The sequence below is a fragment of the Otolemur garnettii genome, unplaced genomic scaffold (assembly GCF_000181295.1).
Source record: "Otolemur garnettii isolate 467f Iridium unplaced genomic scaffold, OtoGar3 scaffold00046, whole genome shotgun sequence".
NCBI classification, from domain to species: domain Eukaryota; kingdom Metazoa; phylum Chordata; class Mammalia; order Primates; family Galagidae; genus Otolemur; species Otolemur garnettii.
Window position 1 is genome coordinate 6,371,860 of NW_003852441.1, and position 16,981 is coordinate 6,388,840.

At 43.7% G+C, this 16,981-nt stretch overlaps 1 protein-coding gene across 2 annotated transcripts in view; it reads right to left on the bottom strand.

Annotated features, from left to right (window-relative positions):
* The window catches only part of MYOCD (myocardin), a 99,829-nt gene that overhangs the window by 6,117 nt on the left and 76,731 nt on the right, over window positions 1-16,981 (bottom strand). The window contains exons 7-12 of one of the 2 annotated variants that reach the window (XM_003791081.1): window positions 15,671-15,796; window positions 9,831-10,087; window positions 8,636-8,789; window positions 3,362-4,297; window positions 1,231-1,374; window positions 61-189 (exon numbers count right to left, since the gene is read on the bottom strand). In XM_003791081.1, the coding sequence (XP_003791129.1) occupies window positions 61-189; window positions 1,231-1,374; window positions 3,362-4,297; window positions 8,636-8,789; window positions 9,831-10,087; window positions 15,671-15,796 (1,746 nt within the window). The remainder of the gene's footprint in view (window positions 1-60; window positions 190-1,230; window positions 1,375-3,361; window positions 4,298-8,635; window positions 8,790-9,830; window positions 10,088-15,670; window positions 15,797-16,981) is intronic. The other variant, XM_012805977.1, reaches the window with a different exon arrangement.

Here is a 16,981-nt window from a genome sequence, read left to right on the forward strand (position 1 = left end):
GTGACACAATGGCCATTTACTCAGTCTATTCTTCTGCAAAGAAACAAATTATGCAGTTACCTGCTTTACGGCATCTTCATAGGAGGGAGGCTGTGTTATCTCTGAAACAGTTGAACTTGACTTAGGAAAAGTTGAGGATGGAATTGAAAACTTTGGCCCCGTCTTATCAGAAGAGTGTAAACCAGTCATCTGCATGGATAGAATACAGCATTCATCAGTCAGAACTGGTTCTGCTTCTGTTCTAGAAACTACAGGCTATGTTTTGGAAATATTGATCTAAGACAAAAAAAAAAAAAAAGATAGCCAAGGGCTTAGACAATAACTTTCATATATTAACAAGAGCACATATCACTATGCATTTATTGTAGGTGGCATCTGAGAATGGGAACCTCGCAGATCTATTTTCCCAAATAAAGTGTTCCCTCTTCTGTCTGGAGAAAATAGATAAGAGTCCAATTCAGTACAGAAAAGGTCACCAACCAAAGAATTTCCAGAGGAATCTATTCCCAAGATCATTTCATTCCGAATTGGAATGCAGTTTGGAAATTCTGATATTGAATGTGTCTCGTGTCTCCTCACCAGAATGAACAAATATTTGCAGAGAGCTGGACGCATTGTTTGGGTTTCTCTTCATGAGCCAGCCTTGTTTACTGGGAGTGTAGAGTGGCTGGCCTACTTCAGGGTCTCTGCCCTGCCTGACCTGTGGCCTGTGGCACTTCCGTTTGGACTATCTTCTGTTTGTTTCTGGCCTGCCACCTCTTCGTTGCTCCTTAGAACTCCCTATGTGCAGGGTGGTTGATTTCTTCCACCACCTGAAAAGTGGCAGCTTTCTCTTTCCGCAGGGACAATGCACTGTGACCCCAACTTTCCGCACTTCTCTGGTCCTGTCGAGAGATATGTGTTCCTCCCTCCTTCTCCAACATTACTTCCCAATGCACCTTGATTCCAAAATGTAACTTCACAGAAACTGATTTCTTGTCCATGTTATTTTGCAGAAATATCATGGCCATTTTACCCATCATGATTTTTGGGATGAATCCAGGAATTGACTTCCTGGGATACACTCTAGCTCATATTTTGATGCATTTCAAGTAGACTTGTTTTGCTTGAAAATGAAATTTAACTCTACCTTTAAAGGGAAACCTCATCATGCTCTTTGGAGGCCAGGGGCCACGGAAGAGAGAAGAGGCAAAGTTAATCCCAGGTCGAAACCTTCTTCCAGTTGCCTACCTTCTGCTGTACACCCGGGCTTTTGGGACAGGAGTTGCCCCCAGTACCATGACTGCTGTCTGCCTGGGCTCCGGGAAAAGGTGGATGGAGGCTGGAAGAATGGGGAGAGAAGCTTGGAGGGTGGCCATCATGTGCCCCTGAGTTCTGTAGAAAGGAAGAAGGGACAAATTAAATGGCCAGCAGTAGCTTGCTTGAGTGGGACATTCGCTAACAATTCTGGGCCCTGCTCTGAGTCCCTGGTGCCTTATTTTTACGAGGCTGCCCAAATTCTTTTACCAAATGAACTTGCCTAAAAATCTGGCTTTGTACAAATTACCTACCGGTCAAAGACTTCGAGGGGCTCCCACCTATCCACAGCACAGGGTCTGCACTTCTAACCTGGAGCAGTGTTCAAGACTTCCGGAAGCTTAAATTATTCTGTTCCCACCACGAACCTCCCAGGACATGCCCCATCTTTGTTCATGTGGAGTGTCCTTTCCTGCTTCTCCACTTCCTACTGCTACACTTCCTGTCACGACCAAGTCCATTCACAAAACATTTCTGTATCTTTCTATTGCTCTGTGATCAACCCGTCCCCTCTCCCCACCTACTTTGTACAGCATTTAATGTCATAACCATAGATCAGTCACTTCATTCTCTATTGTTCTTTATCTTTTTATCATGAAAAGTTTAATGTCTTCAAAGAGTCTTTGCAGTATCATCCAAATTCAGAGTTAGGTCCAGAGCTTTTTCTCTAAAGTTGCCTCAGACAGTACACCTTTAAGAAATGTTTGCTAATGGTGATCAGAATCCATATAAATCCCAGTTCCTCCCACAAGCCCCCCTCAGGAGTGGGTGTAATTATTGGACTGTGTCGTTCTGGGAGGTTTGTAAAAATTCATTCTCATTACCTTTTGCCACACTTCATACTCTCAGAGTAGAGATACTCAGTGTGAAAAGGGTGTGTACTTTATAATCAACTGATCTTGAATTCGTGTGATCCCTGGCAACTGGATTAACCTCCCTGAATGGCAAATACAGAAAAATGGTCCTCACAGGGCTGTTGTGAGGACCAATGAGATTACTAATATGCCTGTGTCCTAATACTTGGATTGCGGCAGGTATTCAAGTAATGTGAGTTTTCTTCCTATTCTTTTTCTAATAATATACATGTCAGAGCCTTTTTATAATGTAATTTTTGTTCTCAAATGTTTCAAGGGCAAAAGGAAAACAATCTTTTCTGATCACTTTGGTCTAGTATTTGAATTAATACCTCTTCCAAGCCATCTCCTATGACTCTTCTCTCATTCTGCTCCGGCCACACTGGCCTTCTTTATGATCTTTGAACTTTCCCCACAAGCTCCAACCTCAGGACCCTTGCACTTGCTGCTCCTCCATCGCCCTCATTCTTTCACCCCATGAGGTGTTTGCCTTTACTTCTTTCTAAGTTTTGCTCAAATGCCCCCAGACCTTCTATTTAAACTTCCAAGCCCCTCACATCCCCCCCTCCAGCTTTTTCTCCATAAGATGTATCATCTTCTAATAAATTTTGCTTACTGTCTGTCTTCCCATGAGATTAGGGATTTTTGTTTGGTTAGTTTGACACTAAACCCCAGAGACTAGAATAGGACCTGGACACATAGTAGGTGCTCAGGCTGGAATGCAGAGTGATGTTCCTTTGGCCCTCTTGGGCAATTGGTTTGCTGTATTTGGTAAGGTTTGATCCCAAAAAGTCCTGAGAGCAATAGTCAGCAAACTACAGCCCAACAGCCAGCTCTTGCTCATTGCTTGTTTTTGTAAATAAAGTTTTATTAGAACACAGACATGTGCATTCATTTACAAAATATCTACGGCTGCTTTCCTGATACAAGGGCAAAGCTGAGCAGTTGTGGTCCAGATCACAAGTGTGATCTGCCAAGCCAAACATATTTACCATCTGGCCTTTTATAGAGCAAGTTTGCTAATCCCTGTCTCTGGGATGAGTCTGGTCTACTGGGAAAGGCTCACAGGTCACAGTGTCCAGGAGTGGCTGCTGGGCTCTTGGTCAACTTTTCCTCTTGGAAGTTGCAACATCAGCTCCTTAGGAGGTTGAGAATTCACATCCCACTTTTAGAAAGAGGCAAGCACCAGGCATGACACGAAGCATCCTTACCTGTGCAGGGCACGCCTGGCTGCTGCTGGGCGAGGGGGCCCCGTGCCCTTCCCCCTGGGCCCCTGAAGACGAGGGCAGGAAGTAAGGGTTGTTGGGCGACGGGGGCAGACTGATGTGCTGTGGGCTTTTCATAGCGCCGAGCGGCGAATGCTGAGGGGAGCACTGGGGGCTGAGAAACGTGGAAGAAAGCACACTGGTCGGCGCCGAGGACTCCACACAGGGGGCGCCTCCACGGGGCGGGAGGTGCACAGCCCCGCAGGCCTGCGAGGCCGCCTCTGAGCCGTCGTTTTGTCTTTTCACAGGTATTTGCTGGGACGCGAAGGGACAGCTGGAGACGGCCTCTTCCTGCTTGATGGGGGCAGCCAGGAAAGGCAGCGGCTTCTTCTCGGAGCAGCTGCTCCTCTTCTGCTTCTGCAGCTGCATCCGCAGCTCCTCCACCTGCCGCTGCTCCTGCTGGAGTTTCCAGGTCAGCTCGTTGATCACCTTCTGCTTCTCCACCAGCATCTTGTCCTTCTCCGAGTCCAGCCCGTCCAGCTCAGATGCCGCGGAGCCAGCGCTCAGGCTGCTCACCAGAGTCTCCTCCGCGCACACGTGCGCCGGGGACGCTCGCAGGCCAAAGGACGGGGAGGCGTCGTTGAAGGGGTCCAGCAGGGACCCGGCTACCGACAGGTCGGACGAGGCCGGGGAGATCGGGGGACTGGAGCTGGTGCTGCCGAAGTGGTAGAAGCCATTGGACAAGGCGCTGGCGGAGGGGGAGGACTGGTAACTGGGCAGCGTGCTGGGGGTGACCGGGAACGTGACGGTCGTTATGTCCCCAAAGTTCGGCACCGGGTTGCCTGAACAGTCCTGGAAGGGCCGGAGCCGGTCCATGAGGGCCGTTTTGGTGCCAGACACCGGCAGGCCGCGGATGCGAAGCTGTTGTCTTAATTCGGAGACCTACGGATACAGCGATGATGTTAGTATTGGCTCTAACAACAGCATTTTTTAAAGTGTGTTTATTATAAGATGAGCTCCAAAACATCACAAATGTCATTTTACAATATTCATGTCTTGTTTCCAGTTTCATCTCCTATCCCTGACATAAACTGGTTTTGCACAATTTTAACAATTCTTTTTTACTTTATAACATGCCAGTCATTGAAATATAGAGTTGGATTAAATGGCAGGAGTCCCTCCCACCCCCGACGGGCTACGAGTCCCTATTTATAGATGAGAAAACTGGTATCTGCCTGGATTTAGACACAGGCCCTCCTCGCACAAGGTTCCCAGGCTCAGCTGGGCACAGGCTGCCAACTTCCCAGGTCAGGGCTCCTCCCGCCGCCGCCTCCTCCTGGACCACTGCAGGCTGCTGAGCCCCGAAACCTCTGATTCATGTCCAAGCTGGGCTTTGAGAACGTGCATTTCTGACAAGTCCCCAGGTGAAGCTGATGCTTTGAGAGCCACAGCTGCACGTTAACCTGTACATCCTGGTTCTGACAACTGGCTAGTTACTGGTGGTAACTCGTCTGTCCAAACTCAGCACCGTCAGTTATCAGCTCGACAATCCCGTTTGTGCCCCTGTTCCCTGTCGGTGAAATGGAGGTAGTCATACCTAGTGGACATACTTTTGTGAGGGTTAAAATGGCTTAAAATTCATAAAGCATTTGGAAGGTCTGGAGAACGGCTGTGCAATTATGAGGCTTTATTATTATTATTATTAGGTTGATTCACATGTAATTATTTTATTTCTGTGTTTTTATAATGCTCATAAATTGGAAACTATGAATTCCACAAATATGAGAACTGGTCAGACAAAAATGATAGCAGATACAAATGATAGAATTCAGAACCTGAATTCTAATGCTGGTGTGACAGGCTGGAGTCGTGCCTGTAATCCTAGCACTTTGGGAAGCAAAGGAGGGAGGACCACGCAGCCCAGGTGGGGGAGGCTGCAAGGAACTGTGATGCCGTCACTGCACTCCAGCCTGGGCAACAGAGCAAGACCCTGTCTCAGAAACAAAACCAAGTATTACAAGTTATAATATTATGTATTATGTCATAAAAGTATTATGATGTTATAAGTATTTGTTGACATTGGATGATGAATAATTGTTTATGGTATATCACTAGGTGGAAAAAACTTTGAATTGATTCTGTTTTCTAAAACATATGTAAATAATGTATATATCTGTATATATTTAAATGTATGTTTATATATAAAAATACGATAAACATATGCTCAAAAAACCATTTTTTTTGAGACAGAGTCTCACCTTGTTGCCCTCAGTAGAGTGCAGTGGCATCATAGCTCACAGCAACTCAGACACTTGAGTTCAAGTGACCCTCTTCTCTCAGCCTCCAGAGTAGCTGGAACTAAGGTGCCCACCACAATACCAGCTTATTTTTAGAGTCTCACTTTTGCTCAGGCTGGTCTCAAATGTCTGAATTCAAGCAATCCACCTGCCTCAGCCTCCCAGAGTGCTGGGATTATAGGTGGGAGCCACTGCATCTGGCCCATATGCTCATCTATTAATGATGGTTCTCCTTATTTGTATGCTGCAAATGTTTCACATAAATATATTAATTTTTTTCATTAAAACAAGAAACATTAAATGCCTAAATTTCAATAATTCTATAAAACAGAATACTATGGGAATATTCCTCTGATATTCTTTTGGGCATAAAAGGAAGGAAAATAATCATAGAAATATTGATAACAAAGGTTAAGACTTCTTTAAGTCAGAAAACTATAAACAAAATGCAAACCGAAATAGCTATCTGGGGAAAAATCATTACAGCACAAAGTGTTAAAAAACTTAACGTACCACATGTGCTTACCAATTAAAGAAAAAGATTGATAATACCCAATATAAAAATAGGCAAAGGCTATGATCCAGCTCTTCATGAACAAAAATACAGTTTAAAACACGGCCAACAATGTGTGTGTACCATCATCAGTAATCCAAGAAATGCAAATAAAATGAATGTGTACATATGTATGTATTTATTAATTTGAGAAAGATGACTAATAAGGCTTCGTGTTAATGAAGTAACAGCAAAAATAAATAAATAAATAAATAAATAAATAAAAATGTTTTTTAAAAAAGCAAATAGCTCTCTATTACCTGGCTATTCCAACTCTGGTTCTTGGACCAGCAGTACTGATATTATCTGGGAGATGGTTAGAAATGTAGAATCTTGGGTCCCTCCCCAGACCTGCTGAATCAGAGTTTGGGTGTTAACAAGGCCCCAGGTGATTGTGGGCCACCTGAATGTTTGAGAAGAGCTGCTTGAACGTGTTGCTTCTGGGAATAGATGGGCATAAACGTTCAGGACAGAAATTCCTGAACCAAAGTGTCTGAGTAGTTTTTAATGTTCTTGAAACATGTTGCCAAATTTCCTTCCTATGGAGTTAGCCTGGGGGAAATAATCAGAGACATTAATAAATGTCTGCACAAAGGTCACTGAAATCATATTCAGAATAACAAAAATTTGGCAGCTAGTTGAGTGCCCAGCACTGAAATGCTAACTAGCTGGCACAGGGACATGCTGCTACAAAAAATAAAAATTTTATGGAATATTAAGCATTATAAAAAATGTTTATGATGTGTTAGAAAAATGGATGCCAGAAATTTATGGAGGCATAAATTTTTTAAAATGATTATTTTAAAACAAAATATGTTCCTATGCATTTTTAAGCTAGAAGGAAATATAATCTGTAATGATTTCTGCCAGTCTTCATTATCGTTTAAAATACTGTTTATTTTTCTATATACTATCAGATTTCAACAGTGAATATATGTTACTTTATGACCAGCTAAACATTATCAAAAAAGGATCGAGTCAACTTCAACGAGCAGTCAATATGCTATTCCCCCCACAGTTTTGTCAGCATTGTTTTAGCATTTTCTTTTAAGATTTGCTGGTTTCAAAAATCACGAAATGGCAACTCATTATTGTTTAACTTTGAATTACTTAAAATTAATGAGTCCTACATTTATTTTTAGAATCTATTCTGACACTGAATAATTTAAACTACATTATTAAATAATGCAGCTCATGTTCTAACATAAAATGAATACTGGTTGAGTTCAATTTATCTTAAGTTTTAGAATATTATGCTATCCAGGCTTCTTTGGCACAGAGGTTTATATGCATCTCTTTCCTACACCCACTGAGGTTTTAATCATTGATAACTCTTTAAGCTATGCATTATGGAAACTCCAAAACATACACAAAAGTAAACAGAAAAATCTAATGAATCCCATGTACTTCTCAACTAGCTTCACCAATTTATCAACTCATGCCCAATCTTATTCTTATTCTTTTATACTCCAACTTACTTCTTCTCCTATGTTTCCTGAATTATTTTGAAGCAAAACATATAATTTTATCTCTAAATATATGTCTCTATCACTAAAAGGTAAGTATTCTTGAAAAGACACAGGTAAAATACCATTACCAAACCTTAAGACAATTATTTCTTAATGTCTATTAAATGTTTTCCCAGTTTTGAAACTTCTCTTTTTCTCTCTCTGTCTTGAATGTTCTCTCTGTCTTATTTTAGAAACAGAAAACAAACCAAAAAATCTGTAAGCTGTGATATAATCATTAATATTAATAACTTTTTTTTTTTTTTAAGACAGTCTTACTCTGTCACCCTGGGTAGAGTGCTGTGGCATCACAGCTCACAGCAACCTCAAACTCTTTGGGCTCAGGTGATCCTCATGCCTCAGCTTCTCGAGTAGCTGGGACTACAGGCACCCTCCACAACATTTGGCTAATTTTTCTATTTTTAGTAGAGACAGGGTCTCTCTGTCTTGAACGCATAAGCTCAGGTGATCCACCTATCTTGGCCTCCCAGAGTGTTAGGATTGCAGGCATGAGCCACCGTGCCTGGCCTAATACTAATAACTTTTAAATCTTTTTAATGACAAATCAAACTCTTTTCTCAGCACACCTTCCTTTTCACTTTTATGTGTCAACACCTGAGCAGCTCTTGCAAACATCACCTTCACTGTATTACTTTCTGATCACTATTTGGGGTTGGGATCACTGTGACAAATTTCTCTTATTTCTTCCTTTCCCTCATTGTGGTTCTGTGATAGCCGCACCCAGCAGGCTTCACGAGCAGGGTATTCAACCACAGCAGCATAAATTCCATCACTCTCTTGAATGTCTCCCACATTTTTTCCTCCCTCCCACTCTCTTACTCCAGAAATCAGTAGGCTATTAACAATATACTGGTGAGCTTAAAAGAAAATAGAAAAAAAGAAAATCACGTCAAACCCAAACCTTGAGGTCATCCAGGTTAGGTGGTAGTGGGCCTGGTTTGAGGGAAGAGACGCCAGTTTGTCCAGAAAAACTGTTTTTGACAGGGGACAAGGGGGTATTGCTCAGTGGTGTTGAAGAAGAGTTTGAATTTCTGACCATCTGTTCATTTTGTTCTCTAAAAAACAAACAAAGAAGACAGTCAAAATATGATCAAATATATGTAAGCTTACTTGCATTTAAGATCAGATCAAAAAGTAATTGCCTAAGGGATCAGGCCAGGCGAAGAAAAAAAACAGCACAGTCTTGATGGCAAGTGGTGGGTGACTCTAGAGCTTTGCCTGGGGAGACAAGAGGGAGTGGTGGGGTCTTGGGCACATGGTAGAGGGCACATCCATCTCCTGGAGAGGGTGCCTTTTTCAACATGATTGCCAGGATGGCCTGAGGATGACCATAACTCGTGAGGAACCCACATCCCAGGTTTAAGGGTGAGGATATTGACAATTTAAAAGGTGACCTAGCCAGGTGACCACACAACCTGGGCTCAGGAGTTAGTTTTCCAGTCTGTCTCTCAGCTGTTCAGCCATGTTGCTTCCAAAAGCAGACGCCTATTGGGATTGCTCACATTCCAGTTTCGAAGTGCTAGTACTTTTCCTTTTTCCCAGAGGAGCTACTTATCAAGGGCATTGATTCACGATACTCCCCCCATATATGTAGTTTTGTTTTCCAAGATTTCAGTTACCTAAGATCAACTGTAGTCTGAAAATACATGAGTGCAGTACAGTGAAATAGTTTGAGAGACTACAGTTACATAACTGTTATTAAATATGTTGTTATAGCCATTCTATTTTATTACTAGTTGTTACTGTTAATCATTTACAGTGCCTAATTTGTAAATTAAACTTTATCACAGGTATTACAGGAAAAAAATAGCATATATAGAGTTTGGTAGCATATATACCGTGGTTCAGGTATCTATTTGGGTCTTGGTACGCATTCCCTGGGATAAAGGGAGACTAATGTATTTGCTTCCTCTAAGCCACGTGGTCCTAAGAAGGTGTACATGCTTTCTAAACAGAGTTATATTTCAAACGTACTGAATAAGGGCATGGTGCAATACTGGACTTACTTGGCCCCAGGTGCTGGCCCTGTATCTCTGATAGAGAGAAGCCATTCTCAACCTCTGCCTGCAGCCACCACCCCAGGCTTCCTGACTTACTTAAGTTGAGCTTGGTGCATCCCAGGGTAGCTGAATCGGTGCTGCTGCTGCTGCTGTTGCTGCTGACTGAGGATCTGGAGCTGCAGGAATAGCTGCTGTTGCTGCAGCAGCCGGGCGTAGGCTGAATCCATGGGCGGAGGGGACTTCTCTGCCTTCTGGTCTGGGGGAATGTACTGATGATATTTGAGCTTCTTCACTTTCGGCTTGGGGTCCTTGGGCTTTTTGTGGCGGTTCTTACTGTCCCCCAGGGACTTGGACTGTAAAGAGTATGGGGAAATGGCATGTGCTTTAAGTGATGACCGAGAATGAGTTGGCATCCTAGATGTGTTGTGAGGAGGTTTTGTCTGATGGACAGTCTCCAGTCCCAGAAAGCAATAGAGCAAAGACATGATACAGAGAACTCCTAGGACATTACTGTACGTAATGAGCAAGTCTACTGCAAGTGTCTCACACTGGAAGGACCCTCCTCCAGCTGGGGTCTTAGAAATAGCTTGGGATTCTTTTTTGGAGTAGAGTGAGATGTAAGCCTGTGTTTCAGCAAGTGTGTTCTCCTAACCTAAAATTAAGTGGTGCCCTAGCAAAACCTTCCCTCTGATCTTGAGATTATGCATAAGAAAATGCTTTTCATATGCAATCACCTAATCACTGAATACACTGACTTATTAATGACACAAACTTAGATACAATTAAGATTGCCTTTGAAGGGCTGGATGCAGTAGCTCACTCCTGTAATCCTAGAACTCTGGGAGGCTGAGGCAGTGGATTGCCTGAGCTCAGAAGTTTGACATCAGGCTGAGCAAGAGTGAGATTCTGTCTCTAAAAATAGCCAGGTGTTGTGTGGCCTGCGCCTGTAGTCCCAGCTACTCTGGAGGCTGAGGCAAGAGGATCACTTGAGCCCAAGAGTTTGAGGTTGCTGTGAACTATGATGCCATGGCATTTTACCCAGAGTGGCAGAGTGAGACTTTGAAGAAAGAAGGAAGGAAAGAAAGGAAGGAAGGAAGGAAGGAAGGAAGGAAGGAAGGAAGGAAAAAGGGATTGCCTCTGAAAGTCTAAGGCTTTGGGATGACATAAGATAAACTCCTCCATCTACCGGTTACCACCTCCCCCCTGTCTGCCAAATACAGGCACATGATCAGGAAATGACATACTGTGAAATAATGCAGCTTCATAGGAAGGGCTAGCCACCCACTGGAGCCCTCCTAAGAAGTCACCCATTGTAGACTGTGATTTGGTCATAACGAGGGAAGTTAATGATACCGGTGAAGAAGTTAACATGAATTTTTGACTGTGGTAGAATTGCTTAAATTTATGACTTCTCAGGTATCTCATCTGCAAGTTGAGGAAACTATTCTACTTTCTGTCTCAGTGATCAAAATAAAGATTGTAAAAGATAATATTGAAATAATAACAGGTGTCCAACAAACAGGGTAATTGTATCTATAAGCTGCCCCTGAAATCGAAAGGTCTTCATATATTAGGAAGCAATGGGTCCGTCCTGTTATAGGGTAAAAAAGATAAAATTTCCAACCTGACTTTGTTACAGAACATTGAAATGAAGAACACGGATGTCATGACCGCAGATAATGAAGGAATTGGGGACAATATGGGAGGGAGAGTGTGATACCAGCAGTGTCCAGAAGAGGGGGCACCTGAACAGCTGGCAGCCGTAGCCTGCCTTGGCACCTTTCCCGTCTTAGCCATAAAATACACATCTGAGAACGACCTTATCCTAAGGCGCCTACGTCTTGATTTGACTCAGCGCATCTACCCAACACCGAAGGCTCTTTGGTTTTCGCCAAGAGACTTTTCCCTGGGGATTAATGAAAACGAGCACTGATATTTCTGTGTGTTTGGTGACTCTATTTCTCCCTGCTCGTTCATCGATTAGCGCTCTGGTTCATTAATCAGTCTCCTGCCCTTGGAGAGCTTCTGCAGAGGTCGCACACCCAGCTCTTCTCTGCCTTGCTCCCGCGCTCTTCCTCCTCTTTCTCGGGCCTGCCTGGTCCGGGGAGGACGGGCTGCAGCTAAGTTGAGGTCCAGAAGGTGTTTTCCAATGTGTTGCCTTAGTTCGTGGGCTCTGAGCCTTCCAGAAGATACTGAAATCAGACCATGCTCTCTGGGCAGTGTGGGTAAAGGCTGTTACCCCGTGGAAACAGGCCCTTTCACTGACTTTCTGAGCACAGGGAACACTGAGGTTGTGTTCATGCGTTTGTTTTGCTCTTTTCAGCTGCATGCTAGGAGAAGGGAAGCACATTCACCTTTGTAAAGGTGGTTGAGGGATGAATCCACTCCAGAGCTTACAGCCCCGAGTAAGAACGTGTGAACTGGTTAGTGTAAAGTGAGAGGGAGAGGTGGATAGATGATAGTACAGGACTTCCCTGGCCTGTGGCTAGATAGCACCAGACTTCCTTAAACCAACCTGAGTCTCTCCTCGCTCACACACACACCACATTGCCAAACAACACACCACGCTGGCAGCCCCCATTCTGCTGGCCCTGCTCTGCAAAATGAAGTCCAGATTCTGTAGTCTGCTGGGGGAGACAGTTCACCAAATTGCCTAAAAACCCTTCCTTTCTAGATTGTTTATTGCAGCTTAATGTACAATTGCCAAGGCATGGAGACAACCTAAATGCCCATCAACTCAGGAATGGATTAACAAACTGTGGTACATGCACACCATGGAATAGTATTCAGCCATAAAAAGATGGTGACTTCACATCTTTTCAATTGACCTGGATGGAGTTGAAACACATTCTTCTCAGTAAAGTATCACAAGAATGGAAAAGCAAGCATCTGATGTACTCAGTACTAATATGAAGCCAGGAGATGATCTGAAGCATGCCCATATAGAAGAAAAACTCATTTCAATTCAGGGTGGGAGGAGAAGTAAAGGGGGGAGGGCCTTGGGTTGCTCTCACCGAATGGGCACAGGGTGGGGGTGTTAGACACACCTTTTGTGTGGGGGACATAACCACAAGAGGGACTCTTATCTAACAAAATCAAACACCTTCAGCTGGTTCTTTGTACCCTTACATTAACCTGAAATAAATTTACTTAAAATAAAATAAAATAAAATAAAAACCTTTTCTTTCCAACAGCACACACCTCCCACCTCTTTTTCTTACAATTTTATGCTGTCTGCAACAACAACCCTCTCTGCTTGCTGTCTGACTCCACTCATCCTTTGGAGCTGGCCACACCTCAGCTCACCCGGGAGGCCTTTTCTAACTCACAGTGACGTCCTCTGATGCATTTCAGCTGCCTGATAATGCTGCTGCTCACACAGGTCCTGCTGAGGGGCCAGGGAAGCTGAAATCTAGCCCCTATCCTCCTTCCTAGGTGCTTCTGGCCTTACGGGGTCCTGTGGCTGCCGGGGAAGGAGAACTTATTTTTGTGTGTTATGGTAAAGTACAAGTCACATAAAAATCACCTTTGTAGTAATGTTGTGCAAACATCACCACTCTCTAGTTCCAGAACTTCTTCATCCCCCAGGAAGGAAACCTGGTACCCACTCAGAGTCAGTCCCCATTCCTGCCTTCCTCCAGCCCCTGGCAGCCACCAATCTGCTTTCTGTCTGTCCGCCTGGGTTTGCCTGTTTTGGATATTTTAAATAAATGGACCCCTACAACATGTGGCCTTTCATGTCTGGCTTCTTTTAAGGTTCGTTCATGGTATATCAGGTTCCGTACTTCATTCCTTTCTATGGCTGAATAATATTCAGTTGTATGAATGTAACACATTATACTTATCCATTCATCAGCTCATGGACGATTTGGTTGGTTCCAACTTTTAACTACTGGGAATATATCGCTGTGAATATTCATGTGCAAGTTTTTTGTTTGTTTCCTTTGGGGGTATGTACGTAGGAGTGGAATTGCTGGGTCATGTGGCAATTCTACACTTAAATTACTGAGGAGCTGCCAGACTGTTCCACAGCAGCAACACCATTTTACCTCCTCACCAGCAGTGTGCCAGTGGCCCGGTTTCTCCAGATTGATTCAGGCTATTCTGGTGGGTATGAAGTGGGAGTCCACTGTGGTTTTGATTTACATTTCGTGAATGACTAATGATGGTGAGAATCCTTTCATGTGCTGTTGGCCATTTATCTATCTTTGGAAAAATATCTATTCAAGTTCTGAGGGACATGTCTTTCTACTTGCATAAAACACTGTTGGGGCTAGTGGTGGTCCAATGGCCCAGTTAGACTGCAGGTCCCCTGAGGGCAGGAGTCATGTTTTGTTTGATCTGGGGACACACATTCTTAGAGATTGCAGACTATCTTTTGCTTGCATAGAATTTTTAGTTGCAAAGTGTGTTCTTATGCATTCTCTCTTTAGCCTCAAATGAATCTTTTTTTTTTTTTTTTTGAGGCAAAGTCTCACTCTGTCACCCTGGGTAGAGTGCCATGGTGTTGTAGCTCACAGAAACCTCAAACTATTGGGCTTGAGCAATATTCTTGCTTCATCCTCCAAAGTAGCTTTGACTATAGGTGCCCACCACCATACCCAGCTATTTTTTCTATTTTTAGTAGAGACAGGGTCTTGCTCTTGCTCAGGCTGGTCTCAAACTCCTGAGCTCAAGCAATCCACCCGCCTTGGCTACCCAGAGTGTTAGGATTACAGGCATGAGCCACCGTGCCCAGCCTCATATGAATCTTTTAAAGTCAACAGAGTAGAGATGTTTTCCCAAAGCTTCTTCGAGAAGCCCTCTAGTATCCTCTGAACTTAGAGGTGATGCATGCCCAACAGGTGGGAATGCACAGGCATTGAATAGTCAGAAAGGGTGATGCTCCCGCCGGGTGTCAGTATCAATCCCCCCCAGTGACCTGTCTTTCCTCTGGGATCCTATTACAATTCCTTAGTGCAGTGAGGTTGAAGACTTAGCTAATTTGAATTATGAAAAATTTAAATACTGTAATAGAAATAGTAGCAAAATTTCTCCTATATACAACATTGGAAATCACATGGACCGTCTCCTCCTCTTCCTTCCTCTGCAGTGAACAAAATCCACTGATAGTCATATAATTTCAAACCTGTGGAACTGAATGAATCATAAGCTGGGTTTAACCTACTGTGGTTTGGTGGGGGAACCTTCCTGGGAAATTGAAATGCCTACCATCAATTCAGAACATACAACTGTTACTTTATTATTGAGTCTTACTTCAATTTGCAATCTTTTTTCTTAATCCCCAGAGAGTCATTTCAGCAGTGGTACTAGAGCAGAGAAAACATGCTCCCCAATTAATTAGAAGTTATTCGGGGTAAAACCTTATGCAGAAGGCCAGATAACTACTGGGCAGTTAATTGATGAGTGAGCTTTCCATATGTTGGAAGATGTAAGGCTGAGAAAATTCCATAAAAATGTGCTAAGGTGATTATAGCTATTTATCTACTACAAATGTAACCCCTCACCCATCTTTATTTCCATAGGAATATCCGCCTGAATGATAGAGATTTTACGTGACCCATGTTCTTCAGAGCTGCTTCCCTTGCACAAAATTCACTTGCTCTGTGCCTGTTTTATGGTGCTTGCACGTCTTGTGTGCATTGTTGGCTGTGTGTATTTCAAGGGTGGGCTTATAAGGTATTTTAAGTCAGAAACATGCTGGCTGAGCTGTGATACCAAAGATATGTAGACACGCAGGCTTCTCCACAGCAGAGAAGGCCTGCGCTTTGCTGCATAGCTAATAGAACCTTGGTGCACGTACGGCGAGGGCTCCCTCCTCATCTCCTGTCTTGAGACATTCCTGGTAGGTTGAACCTACACCTGGGTTTCTATGGCTGTCCTCACATTGCCCATCCTAACTCAGAAGGCTCCGCTCCAGGATGGCTCCTCCTTACCTTCACCGCAGTGTGCACGGGGGTGGCAGTGCTGGTGGGGCCGAGCCCCTGCTTCCCAGAGTCTAACTGGTGGCCAGGCTGTGAGGCTGAGTCACTCCTGTCATTTTCTGACCCAGAAGCGAGATCCTGCAATGCAAATTTTAGCATTATTAGTACAAAGGAATAAAAGTAGTGTGATACAGAAATGGCAGAGTAGAGCCCTTCCTACACACAGCTCTGTTGCTTTAACCCCAGCTTCCAATCCCAGGAAATACCAGCTTACTTTCCCCAGGGACAGGGGTTTTAAAAACCTATTACACACACACACATACACACACAATTGTCATCCAACTGAGGACACTTTTTGAGAGAGAAAGGGAACATTCTTTTCTTTCTCTCTTTTATTTGAGACAGAGTCTCAGACTGTCAGCCTGGATAGAGTGCTTTGGTGTCATACCTCACAGCAACCTCCAACTCTTGGGCTCAAGTGATCCTCTTGCTTTAGTGATTCTATTTTTAGTACAGACTGGGTCTCAATTTTGCTAAGGGTGATCTCGAACTGGTGAGCTCAGGCAATTCATCTGCCTCAGCCACCCAGAGTGCTAGGATTATAGGCATGAACCACGATACCCAGCCAGGAACATTCTTAATAATGATTCCAGAAGACAGTTATAAAGCTGGCCCGCCTAGCCAAAACTGTGTGAGGGTTCCTCCTGTTGAACTTGGTAATAGAATTAAAAAAGAAAGGAAGGCTAGGTGTGGTGGCTCGTGTCTGTGATTGCAACACTCTGGGAGGCCAAGGAGGGAGTATCCCTGAGCTCAGGAGTTCAAAACCCATCTGAGCAAGAGGGAGACCCCATCTCTACTAAAAACAGAAAAACTAGCTAGGCACAGTGGTGCACACCTCCAGTGCCAGCTACTAGAGAGGCTGAGGCAAGAGGATTGCTGAAGCCTAAAAGTTTGAGGTTGCTGTGAACTATGATGACACCATAGTTCTCTACCCAGGGTGACAGAATGAGACTCTCTCTCAAAAAAATTAAATTAAAATAAATAAAAGAAATAAATAAAAGAAAGGAAGGGGAAACAGGGGATGTAGAAATTTGTAGGGAAAGTAGAACAACAAACAAGGCAGAGGGAAAGGGTGTTCAGAGAAGGAAAGAACGTGTGTGAGTGTCCAAACATGTATTGTGTGTGTACGCACTAATATGCATTGTGTGTATATGGATGTGTATTGTGTGTGTCCAAACATGTACTGTGTGTGTACGCACTAATATGCATTGTGTGTATACGGATGTGTATTGTGTGAGTGTCCAAACATGTATTGTGTGTGTA